This window comes from Chiloscyllium plagiosum, unplaced genomic scaffold (genome assembly GCF_037043375.1).
Source record: "Chiloscyllium plagiosum isolate Xiang-an unplaced genomic scaffold, Cpla_swu_hap1 HiC_scaffold_18, whole genome shotgun sequence".
NCBI lineage: Eukaryota > Metazoa > Chordata > Chondrichthyes > Orectolobiformes > Hemiscylliidae > Chiloscyllium > Chiloscyllium plagiosum.
The window spans coordinates 42,410,243-42,436,209 of record NW_028270156.1 but is presented as its reverse complement, the minus strand read 5'-3'; the positions used below and the strand labels follow the sequence as shown (position 1 = coordinate 42,436,209).

The window sequence follows — 25,967 nt, the reverse complement described above, 5'->3', positions numbered from 1 at the left end:
CCACTAATTAGCAAATATGAATAATATACTGACACTTGACAGAAACTAACTTGAATGAACTACTTAAAATCTTTCAACATGTTCTTTAACTTGTAGCTTGTCCGGAAAATTAATGGCATCTATAGTGCAAAAAGAGGGAAGAAAAGGCTGAAGAAATTGTCGCTATCAAATTTTGAAAATGCATCCCTGCGAGGTAAGGAAATATGCAGTTGCCAGCATGGTTTGGGTACTTTATCCAAATCACCTTCCTTTTACTCCTCCAATAAAAATAAGAGGACATGAACGCCAAACAATTAAAACAGTTAAATCATCCACTATTTGGCACAGGACGATGCGCAGCCCTCTCAGTTAAGAAATCCTCAAGGGTTTTTCTGTAAGAGAACAACTTTCCCCCGTTTCTCTCAGGCCATTATTTTGAGAAGTGATTGTGGTCTACTTTGCAAATACCAGTCATGAATTGTTGGAAAGCTTAAATTCTCAGTTAATTGTCCCACATTTCTCTTTTCATCCTTCTGTATTTTAGGCTGCCATTCTGTATTTCTGTATTTTCAAACCCAAATACAGAATGGCAGCCCATTTGTAATGATCTCTCAACCATATAAGTAGGTATTCACCTTGGTCCAACAGAACCCATGACAGGAAAGCATTTTGAGATTGATTTTCATCTACAGTTCTAATCCCATTCGAAATTTAAAATAATTGGTAAAATGCTTCTTAAAAATCACTGTAATTACCATTTATATACTTAAATATTTACAGTGCAAAACTGGACAGGCCACAAGGAAAAACATTAGTGGATTAGCAAAAGAATATTGGCCTCAGGATCACGTTACAGCTTAGCAGGGAAAAAAATGCATAAAAATGAAAATTAAAAGATAAGCATTTCTAATTTAGTCTTCAACCAGGTGCCAAATACTCAGCAACCCAAAACTATAAACATTGTTAAACGATATTTTTATTCACAAATACTGTTTGAAGAACCAAAATCACATTTTTGCTATTGTGTGTGTTGAGAGCTGTTTAAAAAATTAGGTATTCTTGCTTTGTTCCCAGGGTGGGAATTGTGTTGATTTTCCTTAGACTGCAGAGATACCAGCTGACTTATGTTATATGTTTGAGGCCTTCTGTAACGAAATGTACGTAACATGCCATAAAGATGATAGAGCTGTCTGAGGCAAAGAATTGTTTAGTGAATGAGTGTAAATAAACAAAATAGTTGCTGGGGTCTTTAACCTTGTCCATATTGACCCAAAGTAACAAATACCAGAGTTAAGTTAATTTTCCTCTATTATTCCTTTGATTTGCTTTAGAATTGCATTGCTAAAAGAAGAAATGTAGGTTTCCAATTAAAATCTGACAAGCTTTATTTAAGTTAAATTTTCCTTACATTTGAAGCTTTTTGAACAAATGATGAGGAAGCTCAAAGAACTGCTATGCTTCAGACCTAATTCAGTGCCAACACTGTTGCATCGATGGCTGTCAGGCAATTGTAAGCAAGAATTGCCTCAGTATTGATTTTCAAGTGTTATTCCTCACTTGATAAGTCCCACATCTCCTTTTGGACCGTTGCCCTCTGTATGGATGAGATGAACAGGAATGCCAATGTCACCCTGTCACCAATCATAAAGAAAACTCTTCGAAATCAAAGGTCTGAAAATCATAAATAGTATTTTTGAAATATGGTGACGATGCTATAGCTTTAAAAGGTGTATTTGTTGTGTTCTTTTTATGAAGAACAGTTGAGTCAAGTGGAGAGCAATCTGTTCAAAGCCAGTAGAGTAAACAGTCTGTGAAGCCTTAGGTTTTTTTAAAGGTTGGAACATTAGAAGCCGGTTGAATGGGTGTGGTCAAGCTCTCACAGAACTAGGATTTTTAGTTTTAGCTTTCTGCAAGTGCTGGGATCTTGAAGCTAGATGTGGAAGCTCTTCTTCCTCTCTCTGCTACAGCTAAAAGCTGGGGTTCTTTTCCTGCTGCTGGAATTGCATGTGAGACAATCTATTTTACTGAATTTGCTTTAGCCAATGGTGTGTTTGAAATGTTACTCTATTGGAACAGCTAATTTACTAGTGTTTATAGTACGTACTCCAGTAATAGTCGATCTCATGTAAAAGTTGACACCCTACGTTTGGCCAAATAATCCGGAATTTTCCAAATATCTTGTGTAAAAGTCGACCCTAGTTCTTCACAGATAACAGATCAATGTTTATGAGTCAGTGTGCTGGTCGTGTACCGCTCCAGCTTTCCAGTCTGCTAGCTGTTCCGCTCTGCTCCTGGTCTTCCAGTCCCCTGCCTGTTGTGTTCCGCTCCAGGTTTTCAGAATTACCATATTTCTTTTTTTTATTTGTTTTCAGATCAGTTGGACTTCTGCTAATGATACAGTATAAATTTTCACAGGCATTAATTTCAGCCCCTCAATAATAGTATCCATGTAATAGTCAACCCCATAAATTTAACCTTAAAAAATAGTCAAAAAAATTCGACTATTACTGGAGTATATACAGTATATATCCCAAGTATAAATGTTGTTAAGAATTTTGATAGAGTTACGGTGAACTCAATTCTTCTTTTATTATGTTGTCTGAATTTTAAGTTAGTGTAAAAATGGTGGGTTTTGCTTAAAGTCAAATAGTTTGACCAACCAAATTGCATTTGGAATGCAACACCTTACACTTACCTTTAAAATAACAACAAGTTAGGGTCTAGGCTATCATCTTATCTTTTGAGGGGGTTTAGTCTGGTTATTAACAATGTAACCAGTACAAATTGATAAATGATCATGCAGGGTATGTAAGATCTGTAGAAATATCAGGCTGTGAAGTTATTTAATTCCCCAGACCTCTTAACACTTTTTTTACATAAATAGGCTACTTGAGTCAGTGAGACTTGAAAAATTCTGTTCAAGCACATACAGTTGCTGTATATTAACATTTCCCAAGAGTTGTTATTATGATGTCATTATTAATGTTGTTTGCTGATCCGCGTCCAGAGTCAGTGGACATTGCTCCACCCATTCCTCACTCTGACATCCCACAACATCATGACTTGCATACCCTACCTTGGAGCAAACATTAGGGCCCTTGTATTTATGTGATTCCCATCCATTAATTGTAAACATTTCAATTATCAATTTCAATGATTGTTTACCATTATTTTAATTTGGAATATTCTGGAATAATTTAATAAAACAAGTGGACACTGTTACGCAGGGTTATAGTGAACAGTACAGTTATGTGGTACAATTGGCAATAATTCTCAACCTTACAATACTCTTTATATAGGGATATATCTCAAAGTGTGTTACATTGAAGACTGCATAGTAGTGGTGGGTGAATCAGAGGGGAATGCTTCAATATAGAAGGGAGGTTGGTAAATGTAATGCAGAGTGGAGAAAAGTGTTTCAGAGCGCTTTTAAAGTCACGAGGGTGGAGAGATCTGATTAGGGAGGGCAGGACTGCCGCGCTAAATGAGGGACTGTGAATAATGACATTTCTAGAGTGAGAAGCTTATTCTTAGAGTGGAGAAGGAATGCAAGGACTTGAAAATTAGACCAAAAATATAAATCCAGGATTTTCCATAGTGCCCATTTGAATGAGAATGTGAGAGAGTGAATGAAAAGTGACCCTCCTGTCTGATATTGTCCTCTCCAGCTTTTCTCCTGCAGAATATATAGGTCGATATTTACTACTTTGAGAGCTTGCGGAGCTGCTCTATGTAACATGTTATCAATCAGCAAAAGGACCACCGGCCAACTTATTCTGACCTGATTTCTGTGGTCAAGTTAGCAGCAGAAAAATTTTAAAACTTCACAGCGTTCTTGTGAGATGGCAACTGAGGTTGGAATTGACTAAGAAATTGCATCTCTCTTGATCAATTCAAATTGCATGTCCAGAATTAAGAATTTGCCATGCAGCAATTAGGAGGCACAATCGTGGCGGTCTGTCAGATTGTAAGTAATCATTGAGCCTGACAGCATGAAGACAGCCGTCACTCCCTCATGGCATTGGTGTTTGTGTCACTTCTGCCATGTTTCCCTGCTGACATCAACTATCATTATTTTGACAAAGAATATTTTGAAACACAGAAGCTAAAATTCTTTAAAATTCTTTTGGATTGTTAACCATGAGGCTGAGTAAGAGGTAAACTAACCTACTGCCTTACACACTACTGAATTAACACAAAATTCTACTGTGAAATTTCTTTTTTTTTCAAAGAAACTAAACTTCCAACAGCTTTTGCAGGAGCAAAGACTGTTTAGTCTATATTTTCTCAACTTTCCTGAACTAAGTTTTGTTTTGCTTTGCTTTGCTGGAATCTTCACTCAGCTTCTTCATCTCTTCCACAGATGAGAACAGTGAGAGTGAGAGCGACTCGGATGACAGGTTTAAAGGTGAGAGGCCAGGCTGTCTTGAATGAAAGTGCATGCTGCTGCCTTTATACCTGTGTAAACCAGAATTGTGTGTGATCTGGTGCTGCATGCAATAGTTGATAGACCTTGGAGCAAAGAACAAAATCTATAAACTGCAGGTTAATGCCTAAGATAACTAATATTGTTTAATTCCAAGACTATCTTTGTTTACTGTGAAAATACCTTGAACTGTATTGGGATTTTCTTTTGTTTTCCAGCTCATACCCAACGTTTGGTCCATATTCAGTCAGTCCTAAAGAAAGCTCCCAGTTACCGCACATTAGAACGAGAACTCATCGAGTGGCAAGAGCGGGAACTCTTTGAATATTTTGTGGTGATATCGCTGAAGAAAAAACCTTCAAAGAACACATACATCCCTGAAGTATCCTATCAGTTTCCAAAGGTGAATGCTTTAATTTAGAAAAGACAGTCCAGTGTTCAAGATAAATGTTAGTCTTGTGTCAATCAATGTGGAAATGTCGGTCTTTAAAATCACAGAAAATGGTAAACCAAATTTTTTTGCAAGTATCCTCTTAATATTTAATTTCCTATATGAACTTAATCTGCCTTCAGATCATTAGTTTTGTGTCACCCACATGAATGTTTGTATTTAATAGGAACCCTGATTGTGAAATTATGAAACCAGTAATCTTTTCTCCACATAAATGGCTATCATTGCTGATCTTGCTGCTGCTTGTCTCTGTCAAGTGTGAACCACAATTTCAGTTTGGCTCAGTGAGCGTGGTAAGAAAATAGAGTGAAAAAGGAAAATAAGAAACAAACAATAATGAGAACAAAGTCAGCCTGTTAATACAGACAACAAATCAAAAATCAAAAAAGGACAGTGGGAAAATAACTGGTATAAGTTAAAACTGTAAATAGCAACAAGAAAAAACTGCCCATTTTCATTAATTGTCTGTATGTAGTGGTCCAACACTGTGCATTTGGCTCTGATTCTTTAGAAGGTCTGTTTCTGAGCTTGAAATTTGCAAAAATATGTAGTGCTTCTTGCATTGTGATTGAAAATGTATTTGAGTGTGTAAAGAATATGACTGGGTTACTTGAAACATAAATATCTGGATTCACAATAACAAAAGACTTAACAGTATTTCTTTTAAAAAAGTGTATGCATTGACAAATGTGCAATCTGTTTTTGCTAGATTGGAGCCTTATCGAGAAAGAGAAAGAATTGTCCATCGGTGTTAGGTTGATTAAGCAGATGTTTGGCCAAAGATACAATGAATTGGTTCCCCACAAAAATGCACAACCATGACGTTTTCAGTAGCAGATGTAGAATGGGAAAGGTCACAGCGTACACAGTGGCAAATTGAGCTGAATCCCAGTGCTACTACTATACTCATTCCTCTGCTATTTCCAATCAAAACCTTTTAAGAAGCTTTAAAATCACTCTTCCTTTAGATAATTTGAATTCATGTTGGAATATGACATCCAATTTTGAGAATAACCGAACTCAAGTAGTATCCAACATAACTCATTCCTGAAGAAGGGCTTATGCCCGAAACGTCGATTCTCCTGTTCCCTGGATGCTGCCTGACCTGCTGCGCTTTTCCAGCAACACATTTCCAGCTCCAACATAACTCACCACAATATGCCAGAAATATCCAAAATAGTTCATCATATAGCAAAATACCAGCCAAAAGTAGCATATTGTAACAAATAAGGTCATAAAAAGTTGGAGAAGGCACATGGTATTTGGCCCCTCAAACCTGCTCCACCCTTTACTAGAAACCTGTTTGATCTGATTGTGGCCTTAAGTCTACTATCTGATATACTGTAACCCTTGATTTCGCTGTAGATCAAGTGTAATTTAGCCTTGTATATATTCATTGATGCAGCCTTCATCTGGGAAGACAACACAAAGGATTAGTGGCCGACTGAGCGAAGAAATTCCTCAGTGTTTCTGTTGTAAATATGAGATCCTTTTATTTTGAGACTGTGCCCTCTAATTCTAGTTTCACCACAAGAGAAAACTGCCTCTTAGCATCCACCCTGTCAAGCACCCTCAGAATCTTCTATTTCAATAAAATTACCTCTCGTGCTCCTAAACTTTCTTCAGTTCAACCAATTTGTTTAATGTATCCATATAAGAAACTCCCTTCAATCCACCCCAATGAAGCTTCTCTGAAGTTCTTTCCAATGCAAATATATCCCTCCTTAAATAAGCTACCCAAAACTGCAAACTGTATTCTTTAATTGAGTTCTTGCCAAATGCACTGTACAGTAACATGTTTCGACTTGTATACTCCATCACCCATACAATAAAGGCCAATATCGTTGCACACCCAAAATATCTGCACCCAAACCCTTATTAGCAAAAAAATACTAAACATTGGCAACCAGGGACAAGTGATGTCCCACAGGGTTTAGTGTTGGGGCCATAGCTGTTCACCTGTATATTAATGATCTGGATGAAGGGACTGGGGGCATTTTGGGGAAGTTTGCTGATGATACAAAGTTAGTTGGACAGGCAGGTAGTATTGAGGATGTGGGGAGGCTGCAGAAAAATTTAGACAGTTTAGGAGAGTGGTCCAGAAAATGGCTGATAAAATTCAACGTGAACAAATGCAAGGTCTTGCACTTTGGAAAAAAGAATACAGGCATAGACTATTTTCTAAATGGTGAGAAAAATTAATAAAACTGGAGTACTAGTCCAGGATTCTCTAAAGGTTAACTTGCAAGTTGAATCATGATTAAGAAAGCGAATATAATGTTGTCATTTAGCTCGAAGATTGGAATATAAAAGCAGCGATGTGCTTCTGAGACTTTATAAAGCTCTAGTTAAGCTCCATTTAGAATACTGTGTCCAATTTTGGGCCCCACACCTCAGGAAGGACATACTGGCACTGGAGCGTGTCCAGTGGAGATTCTCACGGATGATCCCTGGAATGGTAAGCCTAACATATGATGAATGGCTGAGGATCCTGAGATTGTATTCATTAGAGTTTAGAAGGTTGAGGGAAGATCTAATAGAAACTTATAAGATAATACATGGCTTGGAAAGGGTGCATGCTGGAAAGTTGTTTCTGTTAGACGGGGAGACTGGGACCCATGGGCACAGCCTTAGAATTAGAGGGCGTCAATTTAGAATGGAAATGAGGAGACATTTCTTCAGCTAGAGAGTGGTGGGCCTGGGGAATTCATTGCCCCGGAGTGCAGTGGAGGCCGGGACGTTAAATGTCTTCAAGGCAGAGATTGATAAATTCTTGTTCTTGCAAGGAATTAAGGGATACTGGGAGCTAAGTGGAGTCGAAATGCCCATCAGCCATGATTAAATGGTGGAGTGGACTCGATGGGCCAAATGGCCTTCCTTCCACTTCTCCACCTTATGGTCTTATTTCAGCAAATCCATCATGATAGCAAATCAACAATAATAATACAAAATAAACCAGCTAACTTGCCAGTGGTTGCAATTGCATTATATCCATGCAGTGTGCGTGCAAAACATAGTCCATCTACTTTACCCAATCTTCTCAGATAAGGTGCTTTAACCAGGGCAGGAATCAAATTTACATTCTCTGTGTACCAAATGCTTGTTTCAGGTGTGTACCCTAGACAAGCAAAAACATGAATAATATGATGTCTGGCACATTTCAAGCACTGTTCAAACATGAGAGCTCACGGCATGTACTTTGGATGTTTAAGGGTAGTTCGCTACCAGCAAAATGGGCAGCCGCAATGTTCTGCATAAAGAATTAGGATTGTCTAACCATAATGATTGCATAGTTTATCTATACTTTGATATCTAATATGTATCATTATTTAGTAGCTCTTTTGAAGAGTTATTCAATTTGTTAGATGTCTCTGCCCTTTCTCATTGCTCTGCATTTACTTGCTTTTGGACATTATCATTAAATTTACTTATCCCATTCTTTCAGCCAATATATTCCAGATCATCGTAATTCAGTGCCTAAAAAATAGACATTCCGTGGTTCCTTTCTGGTTGTTTTTGATAGCTCTCTTAAAAAGTGTCTTCCAGTAATTGCCCCTCCTATCAGTGGGAAAGGTTTATCCTTATTTACTTTCTGTGAACCCTTCATGAATTTCTGTATTATATAGTTGGGGTTATGTGGATTGGTGAAATGTTTAGAATAAATAATATCGATTTGTGTCAATTTATGACAAAAAACACAAAACACTGGATACTATAGAAGCTTAAGTGGCCAAGTACTTTCTAATATATTATTACAAATTAAAAATTAAATGATTGCTCTGCAATTTAAATATTTAAATTTTAAACTAATTTTTGAAACAGATTTGAAAGTAATTGTTATAATTAAAACATAACGCAGATTGTTGTTATGCATACTAATTGTCAAAGTGTGCAAGAAATGATCATGGCCTCAGTACTGGATATAACTAAAGAAACAAAGAACAAGTCCTTCTGAAATGATTCAGCCTGGATTGTTTTGCACCATGCTGTTGCATTGAAATTGTTGAAATCTGACCATGTTACAGTACATACTATTGCATTTTTATGGATTAAAATTGTAGATACTGACACAGTCTAACAATGATATCTTGAGCATTTTAATATCCTGTGTTGTTCCATTGAACAATAGGCTAAGGTCTGACGATGGTACGATTTGGCATTGTTACATTATGTGCTGTTACATAATCTAGTATTAAAGGTTTGACAATGTTATTATGAGAAATGTTCACAATATCAAAATTATGTAACTTGATTTTGCTCCTCCTCCACAGCTAGAAAGGCCGACAAAGCAAGTTCGTGAAGCAGAAGAACGATTGAAAGCAATCCCACAATTCTGCTTTCCAGATGCCAAGGACTGGAGCCCAGTATCGGATTTTATCAGGTAAAGAAGAAGATGGTTGTCTTTAATCAATTCAGGACACGTGGTATTTTGGTGTGCAATTATAAATGTTTATGAAAGATGCAACAATGTTTTATTGACAGTTTATGTTGGATTTGAATGAACTAAAAATGAGGAACAAAACATGTATTGCTGGTGAAATTCAGCAGGTCTGTTAGCATCTATGAGAAGAAAGGAGAGTTAACTCTTCATTGGAACGAGCTGCTGAGTTTTGCCAATAATTTCTGTTTTTGTTTCACATCTCCAGCATCTGCAGTTATTTGTTTTATTAAAAAATGAGGAATGTTGTTAACCCCTTCCACCAAAAACTGTAGCCAGAATCTTCTGCACTTGGAGGATTGTGCATTGAGAAGCAGTAGGACCACTTAATTAGAAGGGAGGTGGCATGCCCAAATCCTGCCGTCTTCCCACTTTCACTGGAATTAAATTCATGATGGGAAGCTCCATGGTCACCAGTAGATGCCTAGCAGATGTTGTTGTATGGAATGTTTATAGCTGCCAATGCCTGGTTATAAAAGCAGCATAACCTGGTGAAATGCTATCACGTATAGCAGTCCTTAATAAAACTAAAAGTCACTTTCACCAAAATAAAACCAGAGCAGTTCAAGTGAACAGACCTTCAAGTGATAATTTGATTGATTTATTGATTTAGTCCATTATTACAGAATGTCAATTTGGATGGTTCAGTGTGGAATCTTGTTGTTTAAACGATTAGTAGAAATTGACTGCAGTGGATGTCTTGGTGAAAATGAAAAGCATTTCATCTGTCAACATTTATTTAAGGATAACTCTCTCTGTTAGTTTTTATTGGTCTTGCTTTTGAGTAACTTACAACAATCATCTGTTACAGTGAAACCTTCTCATTCATGCTTACTGGGGAAGATGGTAGTCGGCGGTTTGGTTATTGCAGGCGATTATTAGTGAGTATGCATCTCCTAACGAGGCTTTCTTTCCCACATACAAGCTGAACTGCCCCCTCAATCAAAGTGTAAAATGTAACACTAACTATTTTAATTATATCCCTTTCTTTCCCTGATTCTCTCGGATATCGTATGGAGGAATGTTTTTTTTTCTGACCTACCCAGTAGCAGCTTGAGGTGATACTTATTTTATGCTGCTGCCTCATTATAATAAGAAGCGCTTTATTCCTCACCCAGAGTGATCAGTCCATGAATGGGAAGTGGCTTTTGGCCAGTGTACAGATGTGTAGACAATGACTACAAATGGCTGTTGAGACAAGTGTGGGAAAGGAAAAGATTCGGTGGGGGGGAGGGGATCATGTAAGAAGGAAGTGGGGATCCATGAAAGAAAAAAACATGAAATTTCATTGTGGAGTTTGGGTGAGTAGCATTAAAATCCAGCCCAAGTGCTTTGTTAATCCCCCAAATTCCATTTTCAAATTTGTTTGGGTTGGAAATGATGAACTGGATCTACTTAGGTCAAAAACTGTTGTGCGCCAGGATCCTTTGGAATTCCTGGCCGGCATATGTGGACAGTGATTATCTGAGAAAGTACAAGTTTAGATAGGCAGCTTTACAGTCCCTGAGCCTGTCTGAAAATGTCTTCAGACTGACTTCAGAAATTACCAAATAATTTCCCTAGAACTCTGCTACTGCCAATTTCTGGTTCAGTGGACAGTGTGCTATTGACATCTTGACATAGGAGAATTGCTCCCATCACTTCTCTATCCCTCCCCTGTCCAAGTTAGACCCCACTTCCCCACCCCTACCTTAAGGGAACCAGCCTCCCAGCAGGAAGGGGTTTTGTGAGTAAAATGAGGGCTGCTGGGAGTGAAGACAGCTCTTGCAACCCCAGCAGTTTCCATGGAGGGATTTCCCTCCTTCACAGTCTTGCTTTTAACTCTCTTCAGAGGGTTTTCCACCTAGTGTTGGCCCACTCACCTATCTGTAATATGGCTATTACTGCTAGTGGTGTCCTGAGGCTGCTGAGTTTCTGGCCTCTGAATAGGGCAGTTGCTGTTGTGTCCAATTCTTACTTGGCTGCTACCTGTAAAATTCAGTCTTGGTTCCTGCTGCTGGCCATGGTAAGGGTATTCTCCTACTTGTGGTTCCTTCTACTCCTGGAAATTTTGGCTCTTGTCTTCGAAGTCTCCTGCAAGTGCAGTCAAAGATTGACATCTGGTACTAATATTCTGAATGAAGGAGCTTGCACAATCTTACACTTAAAGAAAGTGGCCCAACCCAAGCATTTTGCATCTATCTTCTCTTTGAGGTTCCGACATTCCTCCTTCATCTTTGCAAGTCTGAAACTAAGAGTTGTTGCAATAGCATTAAAAAGTCATATTTTGGATATTTGTGTCTTTAAACCAAAAACTCATTGTGAATAAGTGTAATCTTCAATTGATAATACTGGTGAAGCAAGCAATATGTCCACTGTTTTAATGAATCCCAATAAGTGGACACCATATAGATGTCATGGCAAATAGCACTGATCAAATCTGTGTGTTTTAAAAAGTGGAAGGCATTGCATTAGATTTTACATTTATCTAATTAGCATATTGTTCAATAATTTCACAGCAGCTGTGCCTTGAGAAAACATTGCTAGGTGGGTAAGATTGCACGTGGTTCCATTTGGTGTCATGCATGACTGCTGAGTGACTGGCCCTGTATTAAACTTAGAGCTTAGGTGGTCAGCAAACAAAACACTGCTCATGCAATTTCATAACTGATTTTGGTTTGCAGTCACATTAGCATCATCTGTTAGTTTTGCTCAGGGATATAGGATTTTCTTCAAGCTTAGAGTTTAGAATTCATAAGGCCAGTTGGATGATGAAAATATTGATGTGACAGTCAGTGACAAAATAAAGAGTCTGTAGAACAGGAGCAAATACATCTGAAAACCTGTGTTTTTTGTAAACCTTGCTCTCTCAAAACTGATCTTAATAATATTAAAATAAAATAGATATGTATATCTGTCTCAATTAAATGATCAGATGTAGACATCCATATGGGCTAGCAGTCAAACAATTTGTCAATAGGCATGCGACCATAATAGTTTATGCTATTGTATCAGCAATTCGGAGACCTGGAATAAACTGAGACATAAGTTCAAATCCTAGAATGGTATCTGGGAAGTTTAAATTCAGTTGATTTAAGTAAATTTAAAATAGAAAACAAATATTGGCCATCACCACCACAAATCTATTGTAAGTTTGGGGGGAAAACGAACAACTGGTTTACTAACTTCCTTTTAAGAAGGAAAGCCGCTGTCCTTACCTAATCTGGTTTGTGTGTAACTCCATCATGTGGTTGACTCTTACCAATCCTTGGCATAATCATTCAGTAGCAACAACACTACAACAAAACACAAGAATCCATGTGGACTGAGGAAGGTGATTGAAGAAAGTGGTTTACTGCCATCATCTCAGGATAATTAGGAATGGGCAATAAAAGCTGCCATACTATCCAATGCCCACATTCTGTGAACTAATTTAATAAAGTGGTCGTTAAGATTAGTAGTCACCCACAAAAACCATTATGGAAATTTAAAGAGATACATTTAAAGAGATGGCATAGGGTGACATGGTGGCTCAGTGGTTAGCACTGATACCACATAGCACCAGGGACCTGGGTTCAATTCCAACCTTGGGTGACTCTCTGTGTGAATCACAACAGGTCAGGAAACATCCATAGAAAGAGAGCAAACTAATGTTTGGGTGGCACAATGGTTAGCACTGCTGCCTCACAGGGCCTGAGACCCGGGTTCAATTCCCGCCTCAGGCGACTGACTGTGTGGAGTTTGCACATTCTCCCCGTGTCTGCGTGGGTTTCCTCCGGGTGCTCCGGTTTCTTCCCACACTCCAAAGATGTGCAGGTCAGGTGAATTGGCCACGCTAAATTGCCCATAATATTAGTAAGGGGTAAATGTAGGGGTATGGGTGGATTGCGCTTCGGCGGGTCGGTGTGGACATGTTGGGCCGAAGGGCCTGTTTCCACACTGTAATGTAATGTAATGTAATCTAATCTAATCTACAAAATGAATTAATGAAGTAGTAGATTGTTCAGTTTTTATCTGATTCTTTTTGGAAAGTATCAAATAGCATCCCCACTATGCATTGATATCTGCGACAACATTTACCTGGCACCATTTATTGAGAGGATATTCGTATCAGCATTAGGAGCATGCCCCATTGCATGCAGTTTGTAATATAATGCTGCCATTTTCAACCATGTTGCTTCATGTAATACTGTCACTTAAAGTTGGAGACCGAAGCATTTGTTCAGCAGTTGGAAGGACACCACTATTCAAAGGGATTATCCACTATTTATAGGTTAGTTATTCATTGATTCCTGCAGAATTTGTCTGGGATTTATAGAAATACTGCGAGTTTGCTAGTGTTGTTTAAAATTGTTGAATTTGATAGCTCATTTCCATAAACAGCAATGTGATAATGACCAGACAATTTTTTTTATGGTGCTGTTTGAGGGTAAAGTATTGGCTCAGACACCAGGATTAATTTTGTTACTCATCTTTGGAAAAAAGACAATGGCCTCTTACATCCACCCGAGCAAGCAGACGAGGCTTGTGTGTAATTTCTCATCTGAAAGACAGCGCCTCTGACAGTGCAGCATTCCCTCAGTATGGTACTGGAATGTCAGCCTTTCTCTTTGTGCTCAAACCCTGGAGGGTGACTTGAATTCAGAACATTATCATTGAAAGGTGATTGTGATTAGGACAAGTCTTATCTAGCTGAGAAAGTGAATGCTTCCAAAATACTGAGCTAATGCATAAGGTCCCTGTAGATCTCTCAGAATAATTGCTGCTTAAATATGCCATTGTAATGCTCATATTCAAATCTGTCCAATAATTTGGTCAAATAGGGAATGTAAATGTCCATGGAAAAGAGAGACTCCCACTGTCCACTCGTCCAAAAGTGAGATTAAGTGAAGGATAGGCAGGCAAAAAATGTACTCCATCCACTGATAGATGGCTGTGGTGTTTAAGGGATTATAACAATCCAGATGATCTGAATAGCTGAACTAGGAAGTGAAAGATTCTACTGTCTAGGATGCAGTCTTGTGTGACTAATGGAAATGCGTTATGCAGCAATCAAAGCAATGCAGGAAATTTGAATCCCTTCTGATTCATAAATGTATGAGCACTTTGTCTGAATACCCCAGTCTGCTTAAAATGCAGATAGTTGGCATTTTTGTGTTGTTGATTTTGAGCAAAAGTTAGTAAATTAATTTTTTTTTCACTTCAGACACAGAAAATATAACCCCGTGTACGGCTGTGCATCCTTTCCAAGGTTTGCTCCTACATTTTTGGTAGCACACAACTACAAACATAATACTTCGACTTTGTGGTCAGTGGTCTTCCACAATTTCCTTTTTCTCCACTGCCACAATACCCAAATTTCCGTCCATAAAATGTGAAAAGTTTGGCTTTATTATTAACTCTGCTCCAAGAGGATGAGCTGGGGATCTCAGTCTGGACTAGAGGTACAATAGCAATATCAAGATTAAGCCAATTATTTTCTGACTGACAAACATTCTGTTTGAAGTCCATTTTAATTTACCATGATATCAACTGTGCGTCTGGCCCCATTTGGAAGCAGTTTTAAATATTAAGTTTCGAGCATGTCACTTAGCAACATAGCTATTGATTCAGAGACTCTGATTTGACTGTGATTAAAACAGACCTCAAGTGTCATATCTTGAGTTTGTGATGTCACAGGGGATATGGCTTCACAGGATGTGCACCCTTTGTTACTAGGCCTTTCCACTCACCTCTTCAAAGAATTCATGTAGCAAGCGGGAGAGCAAGTTCTCACTGCAGCCCAAGCTGTCACGTAGGCAGCTGTCTTACATTTAAAACTACCACTATGCTTCACTACTGACCACAAAATCCTAGCTATTATGTTTGTAATTATATGCTACCAAAAATGTAGCAGCAAACTTTGGAGAAGACTGCACAACAATATACTGGGGTGTATTTTCTGTATCTGAAGCAAAAGAAAAATTATTTAACTGACGTTTTGCTCTAAATCAATGACATAGAAATGCCAACCATCTGCATTTTAAGTAGACAGGGGTATTTCAGACAGTGTGTTCATATATTTATGGATAAGAAGGGATTAAAATTTCTTGCGTTGCTTTGTTTGTTCCATAATGTATCTCCAATGGTCATGCAGGACTCTATCCTACATGATAGAATCTTTCACTTCGTAGTCCAGGCATTCAATCAGTAAGCAGTGTACTTTGGCATTAATCCAGCAATAGTCTGTCAAACTATATGGATCCTTCCTTGGATTGATTACAGCAATTTCCAGTCAATTGATATAAATCCTTGCCTGAGCTAATAACTGCACTAATCTGTTTTTCCAATTAGAGCCATCCTCAGAGATGTAAAACTTGTTCTTTTACCTCCTCCCTCCTCATTGCCCAATGCCCCAAATATTTCTGCAGATGAATCAGCAATTTATTTGTTCTTCTCTTAATCTAATTCAGTGTATTTACTGCTTACAATATGGTCATCCCTACACTAGGGAGACCTTGGGGCAGACTGGATGATTGCTTTGCAAAATGCCTGCGTGTAGTCTGCAAACCTGACCCCAACCTTCTCATTGCTTGACATTACAGAGTCAGAGGTCTGCAGCGCAGTAAAAGGCCCTTCAGCCCACCAGGTCTGTGCCTGTCAAAACGGCCGCCAAACTATTCTAATCCTATTTTCCAGCACTTGGCCCATTGCCTTGGCATTTGCAAGTGTACACCTAAATATTTCTTGAATGCTAAAAGGGTTTCTGCCTCGACCATGCTCATGAGGTGAGCTCATGATTTCCATCACCCTCTAGATGAAAACAAAGTCCTCACGTCCTCTCTAATCCTCCTGCCTCTTACCTTAAATCTATGCCTCTGGTCGCTAATCCCTCCAAGTAGAAAAACTTCTTACTATCTGCACCCGTCATAAGTTTATGCATCTCAAACCTGTTCCCGCCTCAGACTCCTCTGCTCCAGTGAAAACAACCCCAGTCTATCCAATCTCACTTCGTAACAAAAACTCTCCAACCCAGGTATCATTCTGGTAAATCTCCTCTGCATCATTTCCAGTGCAATCACACCTTTCCTATATTGTCGATTCCAGAACTGCAGATAAGGCTCACACTCGGCCTACTCTGGATTCAATTTACTTGGAATTGGAAACCATGGGTTCGTATGTGGGACCTTATCAGAAGCCTTGCTGAAGTCCAAATAGATGACATCAAATGCATTGCCTTAATCGACACACCTGGTTACCTCTTTGGTCAGTTGTGATCTCTTCTTAACAAAACTGTTCTGCATTAATCCCTGCCTCTCCCAATGTTAATTACTTCTGTCCTACAAAATTGTTTCCAATATTTTTCCCACCACTGAATATAGGCCAACTGGCCTGTAAGTTTCCGGGTTTATCTCTTGCTCCCTTCTTCAATAACAGTACCACATTGGCTGCCCTACAGTCCTCCGACTCCTCTCCTGTGGTCAGAGAGATATTGAAAATTATGGCCAGCATACTTGTTATTTCCTCCCTTGGCTCACTCAACAGCCTGAGATGCATTTCATCCAGCCCCTAGATATGTATCTACTGTTCAACCAGCCAGACCATTCAGAACCCCCTTCTCTATGTTAATCATTTTAAGCATAATCCAGTCCATCTCCCTGAGATCAATCTTCACATCATCCCTCTCACTAGTGAACACCAGTACAACAAGAGACCCAGTGGATGTGGTCTATCTAGACTTTCAAAAGGCCTTTGATAAGGTGCCACACGGGAGGCTGCTGAGCAAGGTGAGGGCCCATGGTGTTCGAGGTGAGCTGCTGGGATGGATTGAGGATTGGCTGTCTAACAGAAGGCAGAGAGTTGGGATAAAAGGTTCTTTTTCAGAATGGCAGCCGGTGACGAGCGGTGTCCCGCAGGGTTCGGTGCTGAGGCCACAGCTGTTCGCATTATATATTAATGATTTGGATGAGGGAACCGGGGGCATTCTAGCGAAGTTTGCCGATGATACGAAGTTAGGTGGACAGGCAGGTAGTACTGAGGAAGTGGGGAGGCTACAGAAGGATCTAGACAGGTTGGGAGAGTGGTCCAGGAAATGGCTGATGGAATTTAACGTGAGCAAGTGCGAGGTCTTGCACTTTGGCAAAAAGAATAAAAGCATAGACTACTTTCTAAATGGTGAGAAAATTAATAAAGCCAAAGCACAAAGGGATCTGGGAGTGCTAGTCGAGGATTCTCTAAAGGTAAACATGCAGGTTGAGTCCGTGATTAAGAAAGCGAATGCAATGTTGTCTCTTATCTCAAGAGGGTTGGAATATAAAAGCAGAGATGTACTACTAAGACTTTATAAAGCTCTGGTTAGGCCCCATTTGGAGTACTGTGTCCAGTTTTGGTCCCCACACCTCAGGAAGGACATACTGGCACTGGAACGTGTCCAGCGGAGATTCACACGGATGATCCCTGGAATGACAGGTCTAACATATGAGGAACGGCTGAGGATACTGGGATTGTATTCGTTGGAGTTTAGAAGATTAAGGGGAGACTTAATAGAGACGTACAAAATAATACATGGCTTGGAAAAGGTGGATGCTAGGAAATTGTTTCAGTTAGACGAGGAGACTAGGACCCGTGGACACAGCCTTAGAATTAGAGGGGGTCATTTCAGAACAGAAATGCGGAGACATTTCTTCAGCCAGAGAGTGGTGGGCCTGTGGAATTCATTGCCATGGAGTGCAGTGGAAGCCGGGACGCTAAATGTCTTCAAGGCCGAGATTGATAGATTCTTGTTGTCTAGAGGAATTAAGGGCTACGGGGAGAACGCTGGTAAGTGGAGCTGAAATGCGCATCAGCCATGATTGAATGGCGGAGTGGACTCGATGGGCCGAATGGCCTTACTTCCACTCCTATGTCTTATGGTCTTATGGTAATTCACTTAGAACCCGACCTACATCAGCCAGCTCCACACACAAGGTATTACTGTGGTCCTTGGCGGGCCCTACTTTTTCCTTGGTAATCCCCATATCGAGTCACAGAGATGTACAGTATGGAAACGAACCCTTTGGTCCAACTCATCCATGCCGACCAGATATCCCAACCCAATCTAGTCCCACTTGCCAGCACCCGGCCCATATCCCTCCAAACCCTTTCTATTCATATACTCATCCAGATGCCTGTTAAATGTTGCAATTGTAGTAGTCTCCACCACTTCCTCTGGAAGCTCATTCCATACATGGACCACCCTCTGAGTGAAAAAGTTGCCTCTTAGGCCTCTTTTATATCTTTCCCCACTCACCCTTAAATCTATGCCCGCTAGTTCTGGACACCCCTGCCCCAGGGAAAAGACTTTGCCTATTTATCCTATCCATGCTCGTCATGATTTTATAAACCTCTATAAGGTCACCCCTCAGCCTCTGACGCTCCAGGGAAAACAGCCACAGCCAGTTCAGCCTCTCCCTATAGCTCAAATCCTCAAACCCTGACAACATCCTTGTAAATCATTTCTGAACCCTTTCAAGTATCACAACATCTTTCCAATAGGAAGGAGACCAGAATTGCATGCAATATTTCAAAAAGTGGCTGAACCAATGTCCTGTACAGCAACAACATGATCTCCCAACTCCTGTACTCAATACAGGAAATAAAGGAAAGCATACCAAACGCCGCCTTCACTATCCTATCTACATGTGACTCTACTTTCAAGAAGCTATAAACCTGCACTCCAAGGTCTCTTTGTTCAGCAACACTTCCCAGGACCTTACCATTAAGTGTATAAGTCCTGCTAAGATTTGCTTTCTCAAAATGCTGCACCTTGCATTTATCTGAATTAAAGTTCATCTGCCACTTCTCAGCCCATTAGCCCATCTGATCAAGATCCCGTTGTACTCTAAGGTAACCTTCTTACACCTCCGTTACACCTCCAATTTTGTGTCATCTGCAAACTTACTAACTATACCTCTTATGCTCGCATCCAAATCATTTATATAAATGACAAAAAGTAGTGGACCCAGCACCGATCTTTGTGGCAGTGCTCTGGTCACAGGCCTCCAGTCTGTAAAACAACCTTCCACCATGACTATCTGTCTTCTACCTATGAGCCAGTTCTGTATCCAAATGGCTAGTTCCCCCTGTATTCCATGAGATCTAACTTTACTAACCAGTCTCCCATGGGGAATCTTGACGAATGCCTTACTGAAGTCCATATAGATCACCTCTCCCTCTCTGCCCTCATCAATCCTCTTTGTTACTTCTTCAAAAAACTCAATCAAGTTCATGAGACATGATTTCCCATGCACAAAGCCATGTTGACTATCCCTAATCAGTGCTTGCCTTTCCAAATACATGTACATCCTGTCCCTCAGGATTCCCTCCAACAACTTGCCCACCACCGAGGTCAGGCTCACTGGTCTATAGTTCCCTGGCATTTCCAAACCACCTTTCTTAAATAGTGGCAGAACGTTAGCCAACCTCCAGTCTTCCAGCACCTCACTTGTGACCATCGATGATGCAAATATCTTAGCAAGGGGCCCAGCAAACACTTCCTTCGCTTTCCACAGATTTCTAGGGTACACCTGATCAGGTCCTGAGGGTTTATCCACTTTTCATGCTGCAACTATATAAATTGCTAGTGCAGCCACACTTGGAATATTGTGTAAGGTTCTGGTTGCCCCATTACAGGAAGGATGTGGAAGCATCGGAAAAGGTGCAGAGGAGATTTACCAGGATGTTGCCTGGTCTGGAGGGAAGCTCTTAAGAGAAAGCCTGAGAAACTTGGTTCTGTTTTCATTGGATAGAAGGCAGCGAAGAGGGGATTTGGTAGAGTAATGCAAGGAGATCAGAGGGTTAGATGCGGTAGACAGTGAAAGTCTTTTTCCTAGGATGATAACATCAGCTTGTACGAGGGGGCATAACTACAAATTGAGGGGTGATAGATTTAAGACAGCTGTCAGAGGCAGGTTCTTTACTCAGAGCATGCCCCTCAACAATCCACCCTTCCTGGCACCTTCCCCTGCAGGAATTGCACAGCCTGCGCCCACACCACCTCCCTCACCTCCATCCAAAGCCCTAAAGGAGCCTTCCACATCCATCAAAGTTTCACCTGCACATCCACCAATGTAATTTATTGTATCCGTTGCTGCAGATGCGGTCTCTTTTACACTGGGGAGACTGGATGCCTTTCCGCAGAGCGCTTTAGGGAACATCTCTGAGACACCCGCACCAATCAACCTCACCGCCCCGAGGCCGAACATTTCAACTCTCTCTCCCACTCTGCCGAGGACATGCAGGTCCTGGGCCACCTCCATCGCCACTCCCTCACCACCCGAAGCCTGGAGGAAGAACACCTATCTTCCATTTCGGAACACTTCAACACCAGGGCATCAATGTGGACTTCACCAGTTTCCTCATTTCCCCTCCCCACACCTTACCCCAGCTCCAACCTGCCAGCTCAGCACCATCCTCATGACCAGTCCCACCTGCCAATCTTCCTTTCCACTTATCCGTTCCACTCTCCTCTCTGAGCTATCACCTTCATCCCCACCTCCATCCGCCTATTGTACTCTTAGCTACCTTCTCCCCAGCCCCATGCCCCTCCCATTTATCTCTCCACACCAGAGGCTCCCTGCCTCACTCCTGATGAAGGGCTTTTGCCCGAAATATTGATTTTCCTGCTCCTCGGATGCTGCCTGACCTGCTGTGCTTTTCCAGCCCCACTCTAATCTTGACTCTGATCTCCAGCTTCTGCAGTCCTCGCTTTCACCCTGTGATAAGGGCATGCACTCCCTGCCTGCCAATATAGCTAACTCAGCCACATTAGGGAGATTTAAACAATCCTTGGATAAGCACATGGACGGTGATGGGATAGTGTAGGGGGATGAGCTCACAGGTCAGTGCAATATCGAGGGCCGAAGGGCCTGTTCTGCACTGTATCGTTCTATGTTCTAATCTATCCTGTCTTCTTAGGTCATCCACCATTCCCTATACCTACCAGCCTTTCCTTTCACCCTAACAGGAATATTCTGACTCTGGACTCCTGGTCATCTCATGTCTAAAGGCTTCTCATTTTCCAGCCATCCCTTTACCTGCGAACATCTGACCCCAGCCAGCTTTTGAACGTTCTTGCCTAATCCTGTGAAAATTAGCCTTCCTCCAATTTAGAACTACACTTTTAGATCTGGTCTATCCTTTCCATCACTATTTTAAAATTAATAAAATTATGGTTGCTGGCCCCAAAGCGCCCACCCACTCTCACCTCAGTCACTTGCCCTGTCTTAATTCCCAAGAGTAGGTCAAGTTTTGCATGTTCTGTAATAGGTACATCCACATACTGCATCAGAACATTTTCTTGTATAACAAATTCCTCTCCATCTAAGCCCTTAACACTATGGCAGTCCTAGTTTATGCAGAAAGTGTGCCAAGCAGGCTAAGATAAAAGGTAGGGAGGAGGGACTTGGGGGAGGGGTGTTGGAAATGCGATAGGTGGAAGGAGGTTAAGGTGAGGGAGATAAGCCGGAGTTGGGGTGGGGGCGGAGAGGTCAGGAAGATGATTGCAGGTTAGGAAGGTGGTGCTGAGTTCGAGGGTTGGGACTGAGTAAAGGTGGGGGAGGGGAAATGAGGAAACTGGAGAAATCTGAGTTCAACCCCTTGTGGTTGGAGTGTTCCTAGGCGGAAGATGAGGCGCTCTTCCTCCAGCCGTCGTGTTGCTATGGTCTGGTGAGGGAGGAGTCCAAGGACCTGCATGTCCTTGGTGGAGTAGGAGGGGGAGTTGAAGTGTTGAGCCACGGGGTGGTTGGGTTGGTTGGTGCGGGTGTCCCAGAGGTGTTCTCTGAAACGTTCCACAAGTAGGTGGCCTGCCTTCCCAATATAGAGGAGGTCACATCGGATGCAGCGGATGCAGTAAATGATGTGTGTGGAGGTGCAGGTGAATTTGTTGTGGATATGGAAGGATCCCTTGGGACCTTGGAGGAAAGTAAGAGGGGAGGTGTGGGCGCAAGTTTTGCATTTCTTGCAGTTGCAGGGGAAGGTGCCGGGAGTGGAGGTTGGGTTGGTGGGGGATGTGGACCTGACGAGGGAGTCACGGAGGGACTGGTCTTTTCGGAACGCTGATAGGGGAGGGAAATATATCCCTGGTTGTGGGATCCGTTTGGAGGTGGTGGAAATGATGATGGATGATACGATGTATATGGAGGTTGGTGGGGTGGTAGGTGAGGACCAGTGGGGTTCTGTCCTGGTGGTGATTGGAGGGGCGGGGCTCAAGGGCGGAGGAGCGGGAAGTGGAGGAGATGCGGTGGAGAGCATCGTTGATCACGTCTGGGGGGAAATTGCGGTCTTTGATGAAGGAGGCCATCTGGGTTGTTCGGTATTGGAACTGGTCCTCCTGGGAGCAGATGCGGCGGAGACGAAGGAATTGGGAATATGGGATGGCGTTTTTACAGGGGGCAGGGTGGGAGGAGGTGTAGTCTAGGTAGCTGTGGGAGTAAATGACTGTGTTTATTCGGTCGCCTGAGATAGAAACGGGCAGGGAGGAGTCTGAGACGGTCCAGATAAATTTGAGGTCGGGTTGGAAGGTGTTGGTAAAGTGAATGAACTGTTCAACCTCCTCGTGGGAGCACGAGGTAGCGCCGATACAGTCGTCGATGTAGCGGAGGAAAAGGTGGGGGTGGTGCCAGTGTAGCTGCGGAAGATGGACTGTTCCACATATCCTACGAAGCGGCACTGTGTGGGTGCCCATGGCTACTTCTTTGGTTTGGAAGAAGTGGGAAGATTGGAAAGAGAAGTTGTTCAGAGTGAGGACCAGTTCAGTCATTCGACGGAGGGTGTCAGTGGAAGGGTACTGGTTGGTACGGCGGGAAAGGAAGAAGCAGAGGGCTTTGAGTCCTTCCATGATGGGGGATGGAGGTGTACAGGGACTGGATGTCCATGGCGAAGATAAGGCGTTGGGGACCAGGGAAGCGAAAATCATGGAGGAGGTGGAGGGCATGGGTGGTGTCCCGAACGTAGGTGGGGAGTTCTTGGACTCAGGGGGACAGGACAGTGTCGAGGTATGCAGAGATGTGTTCGGTGGGATAGGAGCAGGCTGAGACAATTGGTCGGCCGGGGCAGTCAGGTTTGTGGATTTTGGGCAGGAGGTAGAAATGGTTTGGAGGAACTGGGAAGATTGGAAGTTTGGAGGAAGTGGGAAGATTGGAAATTGGGCGACCGAATCAACACGGACATTTACTATAAACCGACCGACTCCCACAGCTACCTAGACTACACCTCCTCCCACCCTGCCCCTTGTAAAAACGCCATCCTATATTCCCAATTCCTTCGTCTCCGCTGCATCTGCTCCCAGGAGGACCAGTTCCAATACCGAACAACCCAGATGGCCTCCTTCTTCAAAGACTGTAATTTACCCCCAGACATGATCGACGATGCCCTCCACCGCATCTCCTCCACCTCTTGCTCCTCCGCCCTTGAGCCCCGCCCCTCCAATCACCACCAGGGCAGAACCCCACTGGTCCTCACCTACCACCTCACCAACCTCCATATATATCGTATCATCCGTCGTCATTTCTGCCACCACCAGGGATATATTTCCCTCCCCTCCCCATCAGCGTTCCGAAAAGACCACTCCCTCCGTGACTCCCTCGTCAGGTCCACCCCCCCTCACCAACCCAACCTCCACTCCCCCCACCAACCCAACCTCCACTCCCGGTACCTTCCCCTGCAACTGCAAGAAATGCAAAACCTGCGCCCACACCTTCCCCCCCTTACTTCCCTCCAAGTTCCCAAGGGATCCTTCCATATCCACCATAAATTCACCTGCACCTCCACACACATCATTTACTACATCCTCTGCACCTGATGTGGCCTCCTCTATATTGGGGAGACCGCCTAGGAACCCTCCAACCATAAGGGATGAACTCAGATTTCTCCAGTTTCCTCATTTCCCCTCCCCCACCTTGTCTCAGTCCCAACCCTCGAACTCAGCACCACCTTCCTAACCTGCAATCTCTAATGACCTCTCCACCCCCACCCCCACTCCGGCCTTTCACCCTCACCTTAACCTCCTTCCACCTATTGAATTTCCAACGCCCCTCCCCCAAGTCCCTCCTCCCTACCTTTTATCTTAGCCTGCTTGGCACACTTTCCTCATTCATGAAGAAGGGCTCATGCCCGAAACGTCAATTCTCCTGCTCCTTGGATGCTGCCTGACCTGCGCTTTTCCAGCAACACATTTCAGCTCAGATCTCTAGCATCTGCAGCCTTCACTTTCTCCCAGTCCCAGTTTATGTTTGGCAAGTTAAAATCCCCTACCATAACCACCCTATTATTCTTACAGATAACTGAGATCTCCTTCCACATTTGTTTCTCAATTTCCCACTGACTGTTCAGGGGTGGGGGGGGGGGAGTGGGAGTCTATAATACAGTCCCAATCAGGAGACCATCCCTTTTCTATTTCTCATCCCATGAATCAAGAATATTTTCTGTTCTCTGAAACCATTATCACTTCCTTTTGGAATTTGTTTTGTGATGCTTGATGTTTCCCCTGACCTTCCCTTCTGTCCTAATAGCCGTTCAGTTTATTCTGAATCACCTTATGCTATGCTATAAAAGCTATCACTTTTCTGCTACTCTCTTCAGTTTTGACAATTTTCTAGAAATAAGGTAGCTTTCTTTCAGACTCCCATGGTAATACGCCAGTAGTGCAAGAGCTGAGGCTGGTTAGAGTGCCTGCTGCAGTTCACTGGGACATCAGCCCAGCTCTCCACATTGTTCTTGTCTCCCCTAGCTTTTCCCCTGAACGCTCTGCATGTTCACTCTATGTCCATTCCGTGTTCATTTCAAAGCAATGAGCCCCTCGAAATTGACTTAAAAATTGCAAACTTCTAACATTCATACTGAATGGCAGTGTGTTTGATTGATGTTCAAACCAATTTAATTCTCATTGAACATCATTTAATCCCCTTAAATGATTGTACTGTTGCAAAACCAACAACCATCTATCCATAAACCATATCAAAGGCAGATAAACCTTTAATTACCTCTTTAAAAACTGGCAAACTGTTCACCAAAACTCAGGCTGAATTAAGTTGGCTTTAGCTTTTGAAACCCAGTCAAGCATTTATCATGGTTTGAGCTGTCAAAACAAACTCTTGCCGTTCCAGACAATGAAGACTATTGAAACAGAAATAATAGATTTTATTTTCTTCAATCATATGGCCTGCAATTCAACAAAATGGAACAAGTGACTGGATTTTTTTCTCAAGTTTTAGCAGCAGGGACTTTAAGCTAAAAAATCTGAACACAAATTTCAGTCTTAGTGAAAACAGGAGGCCTTCCAATCACTTTTATAATATAATTTTGAGTGTGTTTTGACATGTTTTACCAGGGGTAATGGCTCCATTGGACTCAAAATATTAACTCCGTTCCTCACCATATGTTATTGCCAGACATGCTAAGTTTCCCCAGCACTTTCTCCTTCTATTTTGGATTTCCAGCATCTACAGTATTTTGGTTTTAATTTTCCTTATATTCTCTGTGTACCTGCTTGTTCTTGTGTCATAGCTAAGGTCATTGGTGTTCAGTTTCCATAGAACAAAACAAATTATAGGATATGATTATCTCCAATGTACTGATTAAAAATCTTTAAATCCCATGCAAGTAAAAAGGAATTTAACCTATTCAACAATTTGAAACTGGTCAACTTGGTTATGGGCTTACATTCAAAGTTGACAGTT

The 25,967-nt window shown here is 41.9% G+C and overlaps 1 protein-coding gene across 5 annotated transcripts in view; it reads left to right on the top strand.

Annotated features, from left to right (window-relative positions):
* dennd2b (DENN domain containing 2B) overlaps positions 1-25,967 on the top strand; it is a 465,023-nt gene that overhangs the window by 355,109 nt on the left and 83,947 nt on the right. For 4 of the 5 annotated variants that reach the window (XM_087996551.1, XM_087996548.1, XM_087996550.1 and 1 more), the window contains 5 exons: positions 97-193; positions 4,343-4,387; positions 4,624-4,808; positions 9,128-9,237; positions 10,106-10,175. In XM_087996551.1, the coding sequence (XP_087852677.1) occupies positions 97-193; positions 4,343-4,387; positions 4,624-4,808; positions 9,128-9,237; positions 10,106-10,175 (507 nt within the window). The remainder of the gene's footprint in view (positions 1-96; positions 194-4,342; positions 4,388-4,623; positions 4,809-9,127; positions 9,238-10,105; positions 10,176-25,967) is intronic. The other variant, XM_087996549.1, reaches the window with a different exon arrangement.